The sequence below is a fragment of the Anoplophora glabripennis genome, unplaced genomic scaffold (assembly GCF_000390285.2).
Source record: "Anoplophora glabripennis isolate ALB-LARVAE unplaced genomic scaffold, Agla_2.0 scaffold539, whole genome shotgun sequence".
Lineage (NCBI taxonomy): Eukaryota > Metazoa > Arthropoda > Insecta > Coleoptera > Cerambycidae > Anoplophora > Anoplophora glabripennis.
The window spans coordinates 337539-352188 of NW_019416773.1; the positions used below are offsets into that span (position 1 = coordinate 337539).

Genomic DNA, 14650 nt, shown 5'->3' on the forward strand with positions numbered 1-14650 from the left:
CGACAAACAAGCAAATTCTACAAAATCTACAAATTCTTAAACTTTATATACAAATTTCAAAATGTTACAATTACTAGTATACTAAAATTAATTTAAATTATTTTACTATTGTATTTTATCATTCAATTTTTTATGAATTAATATGGAAAAAAGGACAATTTTGTACTTTTGCATAAACAATTTAAGAAATTCTTAAGCTTTAAGATATTCTATCTAATTACTTATTTATGCATTTTCAGTTGCTTTTTTTTATTTGATTGGGTATTTCTGCCAATTATTTTTTTTTTAATAAATAATCACGTACTGAATTTTTAAATATTCCAAGCAGTTCTTAAGTTTCAAAATTAGAGAGTTGTTTTAGTAGCTTGATAAATTATGTAACATTTTTAGGACATACCTCATCCACTGGCTTACTAGGAGTAATTGAAACGGTTTCATTGAAGCATAGACAAGCACAATAATGACGGTTTGCGTCTATATCTGTAAGTACAGATACAAAGAATCTGGGCTCTTGCCTTTCTGTTGATAAGGCCCATCCTTGTGGCTGGCAAAACTAAAAATACATATAATATTAAATATACTTAATTCATGTGAAAAATGTAGTTCACCAGTACCCATTCGATTCCTTCAATAAATGGCGTGTCAGGCCAATCCCTTTCAGGAAATCTTTGCAAAATTATTCCACTACTAATACCACTTCCTAAAAATTAGTGAATATAATAATAAAAGCACTTACTGCAGGTCAATCGTCTTACGTTCTTTTTCATGATCATATCCCACAACAACAAAGTAATCAGCTAAACGTGACATTTTTTAATCACACTTTATAAATTCATTTTGTTTATCTTGTAAAAGTATCATTATGTTTTAATTAAAGTTGAAAGTTTAAACAAAACATACCATCCTTTGGTTTACTTATAACCTCTAAACAGTTTGACGTATGTAATTTTTTTCTATGCAATGTACCTTGCTTATATAGACTTACTGTAAAATGTATTAGTGGATTTATAACAGTTTTTAATATACCATAACAGCCACACCCTATTTATTTTATTCTAAACAAATCTTTACGCCATTTTCGTACACAACCTAACTTTAAAAATTTGACAGATTTGACAAGTGACGTAATATTTCAAATATAAAAGTGACAGATGTAAATGTCAAGTTTAGTTTTCGTCACAAATCCCAGAATTAATGAATTATCAATTATCTATCAATTTGTTTATTAGTTTGTTGAATGTCATAAATTTATAAAAAAATGAGTGCTTTGTTCAAAAACTGCACAACTTAAGATATTNATTTTATTCTAAACAAATCTTTACGCCATTTTCGTACACAACCTAACTTTAAAAATTTGACAGATTTGACAAGTGACGTAATATTTCAAATATAAGGTTTGTTTCTGCAGCAAATTTCTGATAGTTTGCAAACTGTACCTTATGCGCATGCGCGGTTGGAAACTGTTTCCAAACTGTTTGTATTTTTTATACTGCAAGAACGCGTATCTGGGTATTTGGGAGATTTTAGTTTGAAAAGTTGGATATCATGTTGCGAGAAGCGTGCGATTTACCTGTTTAGGTGTGAACCTAACCTTCAAATATGTGTAAACAACTAAACACTAAACTACAGTCCTAGATAAATGATACTGACTACAGTTCAATCAGTTTATTATCCGCGAAATACAAGCAACAGATATTCACCAAATTTAAACTAGAATAAGAAGAAGCTGAATTATGGAAGGTTTGTTGAAACTTTGTAAAAATCTATTACTTCGATTAAGTAAATCTTCTGTACAATTTCAGAACTGGAAGAATTTTTAATAATAGAAACTCAACTGAGTCAAAGTCAACATCAACCTTCATATTCTCAATCTCAAGTCAAAATTTGGACAACCATTGTCCTCGTGTAGTAATGAAACATCCTGGAGCCACAATGCTACATTAATATTAATAAATAGTTATAAAGAAAACAGTGGCAAAGTAGGAACATTAAATATAAGGAATCTTAAAAAATTATGGGAATTTATCGCTGACCATATTAATGAAATTTTACGTACTAATTTTACTCCAGCTCAAGTGGAAAATCGTTGGAGGGTGTTGGAGCGGAATTATAAAAAGATAATCGACAACAATAATAAAACGGGCAGAGGTCGAAAGACCTTTATGTATGAGAAAGATTTGCAAGAGATATTTGGCAAAAAGAGGAATATTCATCCAGAACTTTTATTAGATAGTACTATTATCCACACAGTAAAACCTGCAAATAATAGTGTAAATGTTGACAGTGAGCAAGATGAAATTTGCACTGACCAAGGAACATCTACAATGAGCGACGTTATTGAAAAAAATAAAGAAAATGAGACGATTATTAGTGGTATTGTTGGACTTACCCCATCGCCACAATTAGCTAAGGGTAAAAATTTGACACCAAGGTTACGGCGTCGCAGAATAGAAGCAAAGAATAGTGTTTTAGAGTTGACAAGACAAGATAAACAGAAGTATTATGAAGAAATGTTAAAAATACAGAGAGAAAAATTGGGAGTAGAGAAAGAAAGATTACATGTTATGAAAGAAAGACATATTGAAAAAAAAGAGGAAAAATGATTTAATTGAAGAGAGAAATAAGTTATTAAAATTAAATGTACAGAACAATATTACACTACCTGATGAAATATAACCACATAAACTTATACATTTTTTTATGTTTATAGATGCTAGAGATGTTTGTTTTCTGTTGTTTTTATTATTTATTTTAATAAATGTGTTTTATCACCATAAATTTTAATTGAGTCAGATATTTATTGGTTAAATACTCATTGGTTAAATATTAATAAAAACGTTCTCTTTCACTGTGTTGACATAAACCTTAGAACATATGATCCTACCTGTTTTAAGATTCTAAGGTATAAACTCGTACGAGTGGGTTTTCAGTCACCTAGACTGCCAATACGAACATTTAAGATTGATTGGTAATATTCTTCCTAACTTTCAATACAATTCATTGTGCATATTGTAGTGTAAAACAAATATAAACTAATAGCCAAAGTAAACCTTTAAAATCTTAGAAACATATACTAGTGGATTTGTTAAATGAAAAACAAAAACTTTGATTACTGTTTAATAAGAAAAATATTCTTTACACAAAAATATTTATAGTGGTAACATATTCATAACATTCCTTCTTCGTTGTATGCCAGTCACGTCATCTCTATTTTCGTTTCCCTCATTCTCCCTCTCGTGCTCATACACAGCTTCTATATTCCTTTGCAATGTTAAATTTAATGCATCTGCGCCTTCATCAGGAAAATCGTCATCTAAGCATAAATTATGTACAACGCAGCATGCTCTGATGAAATGTGTGATTTCAGGTATACTTCTCAATTTAACATGGTATAACTGCCTGAATTTTTGTTTTAAAATACCTATGCAGTGTTCCACTAGATACCTATTTTGTGACAATGTTAGGTTATAATGTTGTTGCCTTCTTGTCAGATTACCAAAATCTTTGAATGGTGTTAATAAATTAGGTAGACAGGGGTAGCCACTATCTCCTATTATAAAGAAAGGACCGCATTTATCAGGCAGGCTCCCTGATAGAGGTGATGCCCTAAATACCCTGCTGTCATGTACAGATCCTGGAAAACCAACAAAGATATCTCTTATTTTTCTCCGATGATCACATACTACCTGAAACTAAATTTTTACATTCACAAATGTATAAGGAATCAGCAAAATTGTATTTTTTACCTGAATGGAAAAAAAGTGTTTCCTGTTTAAGTAAGAATCGGGGTCATTTGTTGGTTTGTCTATTTTGACATGGGATCCATCGATTGCGCCTATAACACCAGGAAACCCTTTCGTTCGAAAATAATGTTCTATCTCTATTTTCTCAGCATTTGATGGCCATGTTATAACTTCATGTGATAAATTACTTAGAAAATGTGTCATTTTTCGTATTATCTTATGCAATGTGCTAATGCTTATATTGAATCTGTCTGCAACATCTCGAAATGAAGCAGTTTGATGTCCTATAAACCATAAATAAATCAACACGTGATAATATGAATCCAGCTTTCCATTTCCTCCAGACTGGTACGTAAAATACTCCGAATTTGCAAAGCGATTCGAAATCTGTTCAGAAACTATTCTACTCACTCGAAAGTGTTCGATGAATTCTGTATTGTTGAATTGTGGAACAATAATCTGGACAAAATTTTGATTTTTTGGTCTCTCCCTTTCCTCCACAAGGAGATCCTCATCGTCACTACTAATTAAATCCTCTTCAGTAAATTCGTTTTCATAAGAGGTACTTGAACTCGAGCTACTNCATGTGAAAAATGTAGTTCACCAGTACCCATTCGATTCCTTCAATAAATGGCGTGTCAGGCCAATCCCTTTCAGGAAATCTTTGCAAAATTATTCCACTACTAATACCACTTCCTAAAAATTAGTGAATATAATAATAAAAGCACTTACTGCAGGTCAATCGTCTTACGTTCTTTTTCATGATCATATCCCACAACAACAAAGTAATCAGCTAAACGTGACATTTTTTAATCACACTTTATAAATTCATTTTGTTTATCTTGTAAAAGTATCATTATGTTTTAATTAAAGTTGAAAGTTTAAACAAAACATACCATCCTTTGGTTTACTTATAACCTCTAAACAGTTTGACGTATGTAATTTTTTTCTATGCAATGTACCTTGCTTATATAGACTTACTGTAAAATGTATTAGTGGATTTATAACAGTTTTTAATATACCATAACAGCCACACCCTATTTATTTTATTCTAAACAAATCTTTACGCCATTTTCGTACACAACCTAACTTTAAAAATTTGACAGATTTGACAAGTGACGTAATATTTCAAATATAAAAGTGACAGATGTAAATGTCAAGTTTAGTTTTCGTCACAAATCCCAGAATTAATGAATTATCAATTATCTATCAATTTGTTTATTAGTTTGTTGAATGTCATAAATTTATAAAAAAATGAGTGCTTTGTTCAAAAACTGCACAACTTAAGATATTTCAGAAGTGTAGTGGTCTATAAAGATTCGCTACAAGGTGGTACAGTCACTAGTATACTTGCACAAAAAATGCAGATAGAAAGAAACTATTACTAATTTGTATTAAAATTTTACATATCGATTAAATCCGAAAGTTAATATATTCTTTTAATAACATCATTCACTATTTTTACTCTAACGATTTCTATGAATCATAAAAGTAATGGCAATGACTAATGTAACAACTAATACAAGCTCATTTATACATAATCAAGGAAAAGTTTTTAAAGTAATTGTTATAGGAGATTCAAATGTAGGAAAAACTACACTAACATATAGATTTTGTGAAGGCAAATTTTTAGAATTGGCTGAGGCTACAATTGGCGTAGATTTTAGAAATCGTACTGTTAATATAGATGGAGAAAATATATCGGTAAGCTATATTATGACCTGATCAGATTCAAAGGAAACAGCACTTAATGTTGTTATTAAATACACACTCCAACTACCTTATTCTAGTAATTATGAACTTTTTAGTTACAATTATGGGACACAGCTGGGCAAGAAAGATATCGTATGTCAATGATACGCCACTATTATAGAAACACACATGCAATTGTATTTGTGTATGATGTAACCAATAAGGCCTCATTTGAGTCTTTAAAAAAATGGATAGTTGAAAGTAACAAGCACTGTCTGCCAGATGTTCCACGAATTTTAGTAGGAAATAAATGTGATGGGACTGCTGCAGTTGCAACAAATATGGCTCAACAATTTGCAGACCAACATAATATGCCCGTAAAATAATTATATATCTGACTAAACATTATTTTAAATGTGTTTTATTATTTTAGTTATTCGAAACTTCAGCCAGACTGGATTCTCAATGTGATAATGTAGAAGCTATATTTTTAACGCTAGCTCATAAGTTAAAAAATCAGAAACCATTTTTACCTCCAGCATCCTCTATTAGGGTTGGTGGTGTTGCGGAAGGGACAAATAAATCATCATGGTGCTGCTGAAGGTTTTATTATATTGTATTTGTATATCTTAAAAGGAAATTTAACAAATATATTTTTTAGTATCTAATAGCTCATTTTATTTTAACAAAAAAATAAATTAAAATTTTTCAAATTAGCTTCAATAACCATTTGGATACTGAAAAGTATTTACATTGACTGAAACAGTCACTTGAAAAATTAGTAAAGGGGATTAAAAGCATTTCCGAATGAGTATAAAAAGTTTCATATGGAAAGTACATATGACACTTTGATTTTCAAGACACAAAATTTAGGATTTTCTTCTTACAAGTAACACTACCCAACCGTCACTCACCGATCGGCATGAAACTTAACACTTTCATAGAACTCTAAAAAAGACATTGAACCAGTATTTTTTTATTTTGGAATTCGCTTTCAAGGGGTAGAAACCACCCTTAGAAGACGGTATGACCGAAAATCTCCATAAATGAAATAAAAAAAAACACTTATCAGCTCACTCTATCTACCCAAGCTAACCCTCCCATTGCAAGTCTCTCCTAAACCAATCGACTCCTTTACCCCATCATCAAACGCCCAATTAAACCTTTCCATGCAGTATATTCACCACTTATTGTAATGAATATGTAAAATAGGGGATATCAGTTGATATAATGATATCGTGTTTTTTTTCCTCAGTGAGCAGCACCCCCCAGCAGCAGAGGCAAGGGCACTCACGCTAATCAAGCGTCCCCAACGGGAGAGGCAAGGGGACTCTCAATAATCAAGAACACTGTACATGAGGGAGGGGGGGGGGGTTGGTGAGGGCAAGAGAATCTGGTTGGTTTAGGTTGGTGGAGTGAAGCTAGGATGGAAAGGTTTAGTTGGGAGTTTGAGGTAAAGGGGTTGATTAGTTCAGGAGAGGGGTAGGCTTGGAGTGGAAAGGGTCTTATTTGGTTGATAAATATGTATTTTTTTTATTTCATTTATGGAGATTTTCGCTCTTACCGTCTTCTAGGGGTGGTTTCTACCCCTTGAAAGCGAATGCCGAGAAAATAAAAAATTTTTAGAGTTCTATCGATGTGCCAAGTTTGATTCCAATCAGTGAGTGATAGTTGGGTAGTGTTACTTGTCAGAAGAGACACTGGTATTTAAAAATATTGATTGAAACTTCTAAAATTATCAGTGGAGTTGAAATTTTGGAGTTTCTAGTGACATGCAAACAAACTCAACGATTTTTTACTTTCAATATAACAACTCAATTATTTCATCAGTCTACGTTAAACGATTTAGGTTTTTAAATTTTATATAGGCAAGTTGCTGGTTGCGTAATTTTTTTTTAATCAAACCAAGAAGTGTTTAGGTTTTGAAATTTTTAAAGATGTGCCGCGGACATGTTAGTTGGACGTGGACACATATGAGTAACTAAAAATTTATTTATAAGTCATATGGTTGGACATGTCCATCAGAAAAATGGACACTGAGAACACTTCAAGATTAAAAAGTTGTATGCGCATCCACGCAATTATTTGTTGCATTCATAATTCCCGCAAAAAATTTTTGAGGTTGGTACAGGTAAAATTAAAGATATTTAGCCATTTCCTTGTAATTTTGTTGGTAATTGTTTAACTGAAACTGACATTTTAAAAATATAATCTCTTTTATATGTCCATATTTTATTATTTTCGGCAAAGTTAACGATAAGTAATTAGTTGATTCTTAAATTAATATTTAATACACAAATTGTGTATAAATGAAGTATGATGCCAAAATCAACAGTGGTTATATTTTTCTGAATTGAGTAAAAATCATTATAAATGTAACTTCTACTCAAAAACAATTTTTAAGAATTCCAGTAGGATGGAAAAACATTTAAATAAGTGTATAGGCTGTCCGGGGAAAATTAGAAACCAGTTTATAAAAAAGTCTAAAGGTAGGTAATAAATAAAATATATCGACGCATATTCATTGGAATAAAAGTAATATTTTGCTGTGTGCTCTCAAGTGGATTCAAGGTCAAAAGTAATTTTACCGATATGTCCGGACATTTCAGACATATTCGTAACACACTTTTCCGAAAAGTGCCGATCTCTATAAATTTTATATTGGCAAGTCGCTGATTTTTTTATTTTTAGAATTAAACCCGAGTGTTTAGACTAAAATTTTATATCGATTTTTTTATAAAAAAGGCCCTTTCAGCCTCGGGCCTTACCATAGGTTAATCCGGCCCTGGGTGTACAGGTGAATTAGGTGCAATAAAATAAAAAGATGTCTGTCCCAAAAACTTTTATTAAAACCGTAAATAATTATAAATTAATTTTTGGTATAAATATTGAGGATTTCTATGTTGAGGCATTTTTTATAACAGTGTGTAGAACTAAACAAGATAAACTATTTTTTAAGTAACTTTTCCAAGAAATTTCCAAACCTTTAGCCAATACAAAAAAAATCACGTTTTTACTTGCTTGTACATTATTAATTTTACACGTATTGTAAAATCTAATCAATCGTTACAAATTACAGTTTATGTAACCAAATGCCAACTGTATAATTTCGCTAAAAACTCCTTATACAGGATGTCCCAGCATGTGGGTAATCTCTTGGATTTATACAGGGGATGTTAAAATAACATGACAAGTTCCTATAAAAATTGTCCTTCCTATGGAGATACAGGTAAAGAACACCCCTAAAAATCATTTTTTTTAATAACAAAATACTTTGTGTAATTTAATTATTTTTAATGTCCTGTATAAATCCGAGGGATTGCCCACATATTCTGGGACACCCTGTATAAATTTTTATTTGAATTTACACATTTTAGTTCAAATCGAATGTCATTATTATCAACTTTCGACTTACTATTATTATTATTATTAATTAAATTATCTGCCCTGGGCGAACATAAGCCCCAGTACCTGTTATTAAATGTAAAATATCAGGAAAAAACCCAGAAATACTCTGCAACAGCCTGGGCAATCACCCCCTTAGGAAAATACGTCCCCGACAGAGGGCACAATTATGATTTGCTTTAGTTTTATGTATTCTTAATTTCCAGTTAAATAAAGATTTCGTCAAACAATACAGGGCGAGTTTTTTGTAGCATTATTTTTCTGTTTAAATGTCTCAACTTTAAAATCACCCTGTATATTAGAGAAACGTAACAAATCGGAAAATATAAGTATTTTGTCTATTGTTTTATATGGTAGTTCTTACGTTATCTTGCCGACTAGTCAATGAGACAGAACATACTAGAATATTGACTTGTTCTGGCGATGGACATGCTATAAGTAATTGATCCTCAACGCTGTAACCTTTAATAAGAATTTGATCCAACTGCATAAACAAGTTTATGATATTATTCTTAATAGGTCGAAATAAGATAAATTCAGTTTCTCTGTTAGCTAAATAAAGTTGCATGGATCGCTGAACTTCTGGTAATTTAACTTTAATATTTTTTTGCGCTTCCTGTATGATGTCTGCCACAACGTTGGGTTTCCCAAAATCTTGTCCTGATACGGTAAGTTCTTGAGAAACAGAATTTTCTGCCTGAATAATTTTCAAAATATGTTCTGCTTTTTGAATCCAGTTACTAATATTACCTGAAAAATATTTAAAAAATAAACATCAATCGAACCATTTAATATGCCTTTGTGCACTATTAGATGCAATTTTTCAACTAACGTTACAAAATAATGTGTAAGCATGCTAAAGTGTATTTAGTAATGTAGAACTCACCTATTAGTAGTTGAGTAACGTGCAAAATAAATGCCTCACAGGAATGTTTAAGTTGTTTGTCAATTTCCTTACGGGAGTCGATTAAATATTCTTTCACTTTAGGAGTTCCTTCTAGCAGAAATTCCAGTAATGCATTATTTGATCCAAAAGTAAATATATTATTTCTGTGATGAATTAAATCAATAGCAGCTTTTTGTACAGTACTAAAATCTAATGCCATTTCTTTGACAGTAAAGTCGACTTGAAACGGGGCAATTTGCTCCCGAATTATTAATAAATGTTTTATTTGAAACAGTAGCCCATCTATAGGAGTTTTTTTAGTAGATATCAGATCAGATGCACTCTGCACAGTTTTTGCACAAATAACTAGTGCCTCTTGAGCCAATCCTTGAAATGTGTCACGATCTAGGCAGAAATAAAGCCTTGACAAACACACAAGTGTTCGCTTCACGGTAGGATACCACATTCCATGAAGATCTGCAGGCGAGTTGCCTGAAAATAAATTAAAATAATTACAGATTAAGTAACTGTTTTTAATTAACAATTTAAATAGTGAATATAACGAGAGTGAATTGAAGACTTTTCGTTAAGCCATTTCATATAGCACTTTCTTCATTTAAACGCAATTGTTATAAGTGGATCTGACTGTGCAAAACTAGATAGTTACTGTTTTATCAAAAAAAAAAAAAACGTTAAACCTACTTCATTTTCAGTTTAATTACATTAGAATACTCCCTAATGTTTGACTGTTGGTTAACAGTAAAAAATGGAAATTCATTTTTCTCAAAATACAAAAAATATACAGGGTGTTCCTAAATAAGTGTCGCAACGGGAAACTGTAAATTCCTTTTGAAAAGAGAAACATTTATTTCCTCTTCCATTTTTCTCTCCGGGCTTTCGTTTTCGAGATACACGGTGTCAAAACTTTTTTTCAGGTTTTTGCCAATATCTTAGGAACCGTTTGAACTACAGGACTGAACTTTTGTACATACATTACCACTATTAATAGCTACTTGTTGTTAAATTTCAATAAAATTGTTAATTATTACTACCTATCTTTTTCGAAATGTTAGCAAAATGTTTGTTTTTGTTCATAAAAAGTAATTTTTCTTGAAAACGGTTGACTTTAGAGCAATGAACCAAGAGAACTCTTTTTGTGTAAAATTCATTGGCGCTTCAGAATTTGCTGTCACATGTCAATTTTTCCAGTGGCATAAAAGTTAGGGGAGAAAAACCCTGACGATACCTTAAAATCTCCACCACTGGCACGTTCAATGAAGGGTGCGAAAAAGTAGCTATTAATAGTGATAATGCGTGTACAAAAACTCGGTCCTGTAGTCCAAACGGTTCCTAAGATATTGGCAAAAAATTTTTTTAAAATGAAAATTTTGACACCGTGTATCTCGAAAACGAAGACCCGGAGAGAAAAATGGAAGAGGAAAATAATGTTTCTTTTTTCAAGAGGAATTTACAGTTTTCCGTTGCGACACTTATTTAGGAACTCCCTGTATAGCAAAAAAGAAACGGAATCTTTAAGGTGTTCTTAGCGGCCTCTATGTTCTAAACAAAAAGTAAACGTCTGCTCAAAAACCCTCCTACATTAAGCACAGAAATATCTTGAAAAGAGAGAGAAAGTTATTACAAGGTTTGTACTTTCTTAGTGTTCCTTTTCATGCAGATGCCAAGATGCTGAGACGAACTCCTCACTATAGCTTTTTTAACAATGGTTGCAGTTAATCTTGCATTGTATCGTCGACACTGAAAAGTTCTAAGGGACTTTTCTGCGTCATGGCGTCCGTTGTCATTCAGGCTGTCAGTTCGAATTATTGTGCATGCAAATCTATTTATTTGTTGTTAAAATTAATAAATAAATAAATTTGAATATATTAGTAGCATTCCCTATTGACATTTGGATGTTCTGGACATGTTCTTTTGTAATTGCAACAGATGAAAAGACAAAGACACACATTTTATATTTGTAGGTTATGTTTTCCCAACCATTTCATCCATAAATAATGTTTATATTTCATTTATGAGTTATGACATATCAACTGCACGAAAACTATCTGATCACGTATACAGTGCAAATACACACAGTACAGACGATAAAGTAGGCAATGTAAAATTAGCGTCTAAGTATCACAGCGTCTGCATGAAAATTCAGGAAAGGAAAATTTGTAGAGCATCTCAGCGTCCCGACCACAGATACGAAAGAATGTATACAGAGGTAACTCTTTTCAGCGTCTTTGCCTACACATAAAAATGCGCGTTTAGGTGATCAAAATTGTATTGAGAGAACTTGAACTAAATCACTTTATTCTCACGAGCTTAAGAAGCTATCTCTGGAATATACTATGTATTTTAACTCCTCTGTANTTCCCTATTGACATTTGGATGTTCTGGACATGTTCTTTTGTAATTGCAACAGATGAAAAGACAAAGACACACATTTTATATTTGTAGGTTATGTTTTCCCAACCATTTCATCCATAAATAATGTTTATATTTCATTTATGAGTTATGACATATCAACTGCATGAAAACTATCTGATCACGTATACAGTGCAAATACACACAGTACAGACGATAAAGTAGGCAATGTAAAATTAGCGTCTAAGTATCACAGCGTCTGCATGAAAATTCAGGAAAGGAAAATTTGTAGAGCATCTCAGCGTCCCGACCACAGATACGAAAGAATGTATACAGAGGTAACTCTTTTCAGCGTCTTTGCCTACACATAAAAATGCGCGTTTAGGTGATCAAAATTGTATTGAGAGAACTTGAACTAAATCACTTTATTCTCACGAGCTTAAGAAGCTATCTCTGGAATATACTATGTATTTTAACTCCTCTGTACCAAATTATCGAAAAGTACTTATTTTTTCACGATTTTATAAAAGATAAATACCTGTATATGAACGAAAATGAGTTATCTGGGCAGTGTTAATTTGAGCTACTTCTTGCGAGTCGACAGAAATGGCGGAACTTCTAGACTCCGGTCTCTGCTCTTTTATTTCTAATGCAATATTTTCCATTTGTACCAATTTATCTGGGTAAGCGAGATCGCCAGGCGAAGGCTTATATCCATTTAGATCATGTTGGAAAAACACATTCACTCTAAATACTAATCTTTCTTCTACGTCTTGCAACAATTGTTTTATTACTTCGACATATTTAGAAAGCTGATCATTAGAAACTACTTTCTCACCGAGCATTTCACCTTTCAAAATCCCACATAGCTCACTTAATACTTCTATATGATTTATCGAGATGAGACTAGGTCTTAAGGTGTCATATAAATGTTGACAAAGGGACCCCAAATAGTCATTAAGTTGACTAGACGTTCTGCTAAAAAAGTAGTTATAACATCTAGCTTCGTCCTGACACACTTTCATTGTAAATAAAGAACAAGACCTAAATAAAACACTATGGTCACTTTTGTGATTATCCTTGAGTTCAGTTAGAGCCTTAGATACTGCCATGCTTAAAATGGGTAACCTCTGCGTAAGGTATGTTTTTTGACAATCGTTTATTATATTTTTATATTGATCATTTCTATCTTCTCGATCTTCTAGGTTGCTCAAAATAAATTTAACTTTAGTTGAAATACTTTGAAACTTGCCATAATATAATGAGAATGCTGAATTCACTGAAGCCTCTGTATTGTTTGGTGCTTGAGGTAATACATGACTTTTGAAATCTGGATCTACAACTTGTTTTGTGGTTTCTAATAAAATGTGATTTACAAAATCGTATATTTTATTTAATAATGTGTTAAGCAAACTTTCATACTTCATTTTATATATTCTCGATTCTTTAAATTGCAAATGATCATTTAAATAACTTATACTTTCATCTATATTGTCCAATATTTCCAAACATTCTGGGCTATTTATCTTTTGGTTTAGTCTTTCTATATTTTCTTGACATTTATTAAAATATGTAAAATATTTTAATTTACTATTAAGGCTGTTTTTCTTCTCTTTTAAAATTCTTTGATGTGCCATGAGTTGCTCACTTAAGTCGTGTAAATAATTTGTTTTTTCAGTTACATCTTGATACTTTTCCTTCAAATCATTTAATGATTCCAATGTGTCGTTGGAACAAGAAAATAAATTCCTACAGTTAGCGTGGTACTTAGACACAAATTCATAATATTTCTGATACTGTTTTAGATTATCATGTTTTACATCATTTTCCACAGAAGTCAACCACTGAATGTAGTCTTGCATTTTATATATGACTTGAGGAGGGCTTCCTTCTTTTAGTTTATCTGAATTTTCTCTGTTTTTATTGCGTTTACCATACAATTTTGCAACCAAATCACTTACTTCATATATCAAATCCATTTGGTCATCGGAAAGAGGTGCTAAAGGATCATTTGCCGACTGCCAATTTGCGATATTTTCTTGAACTTTTGTTTCTTTAGCATCAAGAATAATTTCTGTATGTTTACTCATTGCAAAATATCTAAAGAACAATTTATTTACGTATTCAAATTTATTTCTTTGTTTTAAAATTGGTTTTACCTTTCAACAACAAAACATATTCATGGCATATTCACCAATTGACAATATTGACATTTCACCATAGATAGATACTATGTACTTCTTCTTCTTCTTCTTTTTTATTGGCCTTCACCCAGAGGGTATTTAGCCAGCTTCTTATGTGATTATTTTTTATTATTCAAGGGAATGCACCGTGAAGTGCATCTGAGATTGGTTACTCATATTCCCTCGATTGATTCCTTTATCTTCAGCGGGAGTGCAAATGGGGTTAGTAAACAACACAACACAGGATAGACTTTTCTCGCTCGGGGGCAACAGCCGAGCCTTAACACACACCGAAACGTTGCCTCGGATTGGAGAGAAGCACCCAGGTTAAAAAGAGATGGGGACAAAGGTTTTTTCTGAAAAAAAAAAAA

At 31.9% G+C, this 14650-nt stretch overlaps 4 protein-coding genes across 6 annotated transcripts in view; 1 reads left to right on the forward strand and 3 right to left on the reverse strand.

Annotated features, from left to right (window-relative positions):
- The window catches only part of LOC108911886 (myotubularin-related protein 13), a 31920-nt gene extending 30808 nt beyond the window's left edge, over window positions 1-1112 (reverse strand). Inside the window, exons 1-3 of one of the 2 annotated variants that reach the window (XM_018716961.2) lie at window positions 756-1112; window positions 615-700; window positions 398-553 (exon numbers count right to left, since the gene is read on the reverse strand). In XM_018716961.2, coding sequence (XP_018572477.1) covers window positions 398-553; window positions 615-700; window positions 756-810 — 297 coding nt within the window. In that variant the 5' untranslated portion in view covers window positions 811-1112. The remainder of the gene's footprint in view (window positions 1-397; window positions 554-614; window positions 701-755) is intronic. The other variant, XM_018716960.2, reaches the window with a different exon arrangement.
- A 2037-nt stretch (window positions 1113-3149) lies between these two features.
- Window positions 3150-4304, reverse strand: LOC111691916 (putative nuclease HARBI1). Its single transcript, XM_023455427.1, has 2 exons — window positions 3747-4304; window positions 3150-3692 (listed from the first exon to the last, which is right to left on the reverse strand). Exons 1-2 carry the CDS (start codon window positions 3945-3947, stop codon window positions 3150-3152), a joined length of 744 nt encoding a protein of 247 aa, XP_023311195.1. The 5' UTR covers window positions 3948-4304.
- Window positions 4305-4882: 578 nt separating this feature from the next.
- LOC108911876 (ras-related protein Rab-33B-like) lies at window positions 4883-6103 on the forward strand. Its single transcript, XM_018716939.2, has 3 exons — window positions 4883-5447; window positions 5552-5812; window positions 5869-6103. Exons 1-3 carry the CDS (start codon window positions 5238-5240, stop codon window positions 6034-6036), a joined length of 639 nt encoding a protein of 212 aa, XP_018572455.1. The 5' UTR covers window positions 4883-5237; the 3' UTR covers window positions 6037-6103.
- A 2161-nt stretch (window positions 6104-8264) lies between these two features.
- LOC108911889 (conserved oligomeric Golgi complex subunit 3) lies at window positions 8265-14308 on the reverse strand. 2 transcript variants are annotated; one of them, XM_018716965.1, is made up of 4 exons: window positions 14256-14308; window positions 12635-14196; window positions 9727-10218; window positions 8265-9590 (listed from the first exon to the last, which is right to left on the reverse strand). In XM_018716965.1, exons 2-4 carry the CDS (start codon window positions 14184-14186, stop codon window positions 9187-9189), a joined length of 2448 nt encoding a protein of 815 aa, XP_018572481.1. In that variant the 5' UTR covers window positions 14187-14196; window positions 14256-14308; the 3' UTR covers window positions 8265-9186. The 2 variants fall into 2 exon arrangements, with proteins under 2 accessions (XP_018572481.1, XP_018572480.1); XM_018716964.1 differs by having other exon boundaries at window positions 12635-14293.
- Between the last annotated feature and the right edge of the window lie 342 nt (window positions 14309-14650).

Coding starts and splice junctions, on each gene's coding strand:
- LOC111691916 (XM_023455427.1), bottom strand. CDS start 3,947: ATGACACATTTTCTAAGTAATTTATCACATGAAGTTATAACATGGCCA. Junction 3,693..3,746: donor AACACTTTTTTTCCATTCAG/GTAAAAAATACA, acceptor GTAAAAATTTAG/TTTCAGGTAGTATGTGATCA.
- LOC108911876 (XM_018716939.2), top strand. CDS start 5,238: ATGGCAATGACTAATGTAACAACTAATACAAGCTCATTTATACATAAT. Junction 5,448..5,551: donor TAGATGGAGAAAATATATCG/GTAAGCTATATT, acceptor TGAACTTTTTAG/TTACAATTATGGGACACAGC. Junction 5,813..5,868: donor CAGACCAACATAATATGCCC/GTAAAATAATTA, acceptor TTATTATTTTAG/TTATTCGAAACTTCAGCCAG.
- LOC108911889 (XM_018716965.1), bottom strand. CDS start 14,186: ATGAGTAAACATACAGAAATTATTCTTGATGCTAAAGAAACAAAAGTT. Junction 10,219..12,634: donor TCATTTTCGTTCATATACAG/GTATTTATCTTT, acceptor ATTTATTTTCAG/GCAACTCGCCTGCAGATCTT. Junction 9,591..9,726: donor CGTTACTCAACTACTAATAG/GTGAGTTCTACA, acceptor AATATTTTTCAG/GTAATATTAGTAACTGGATT.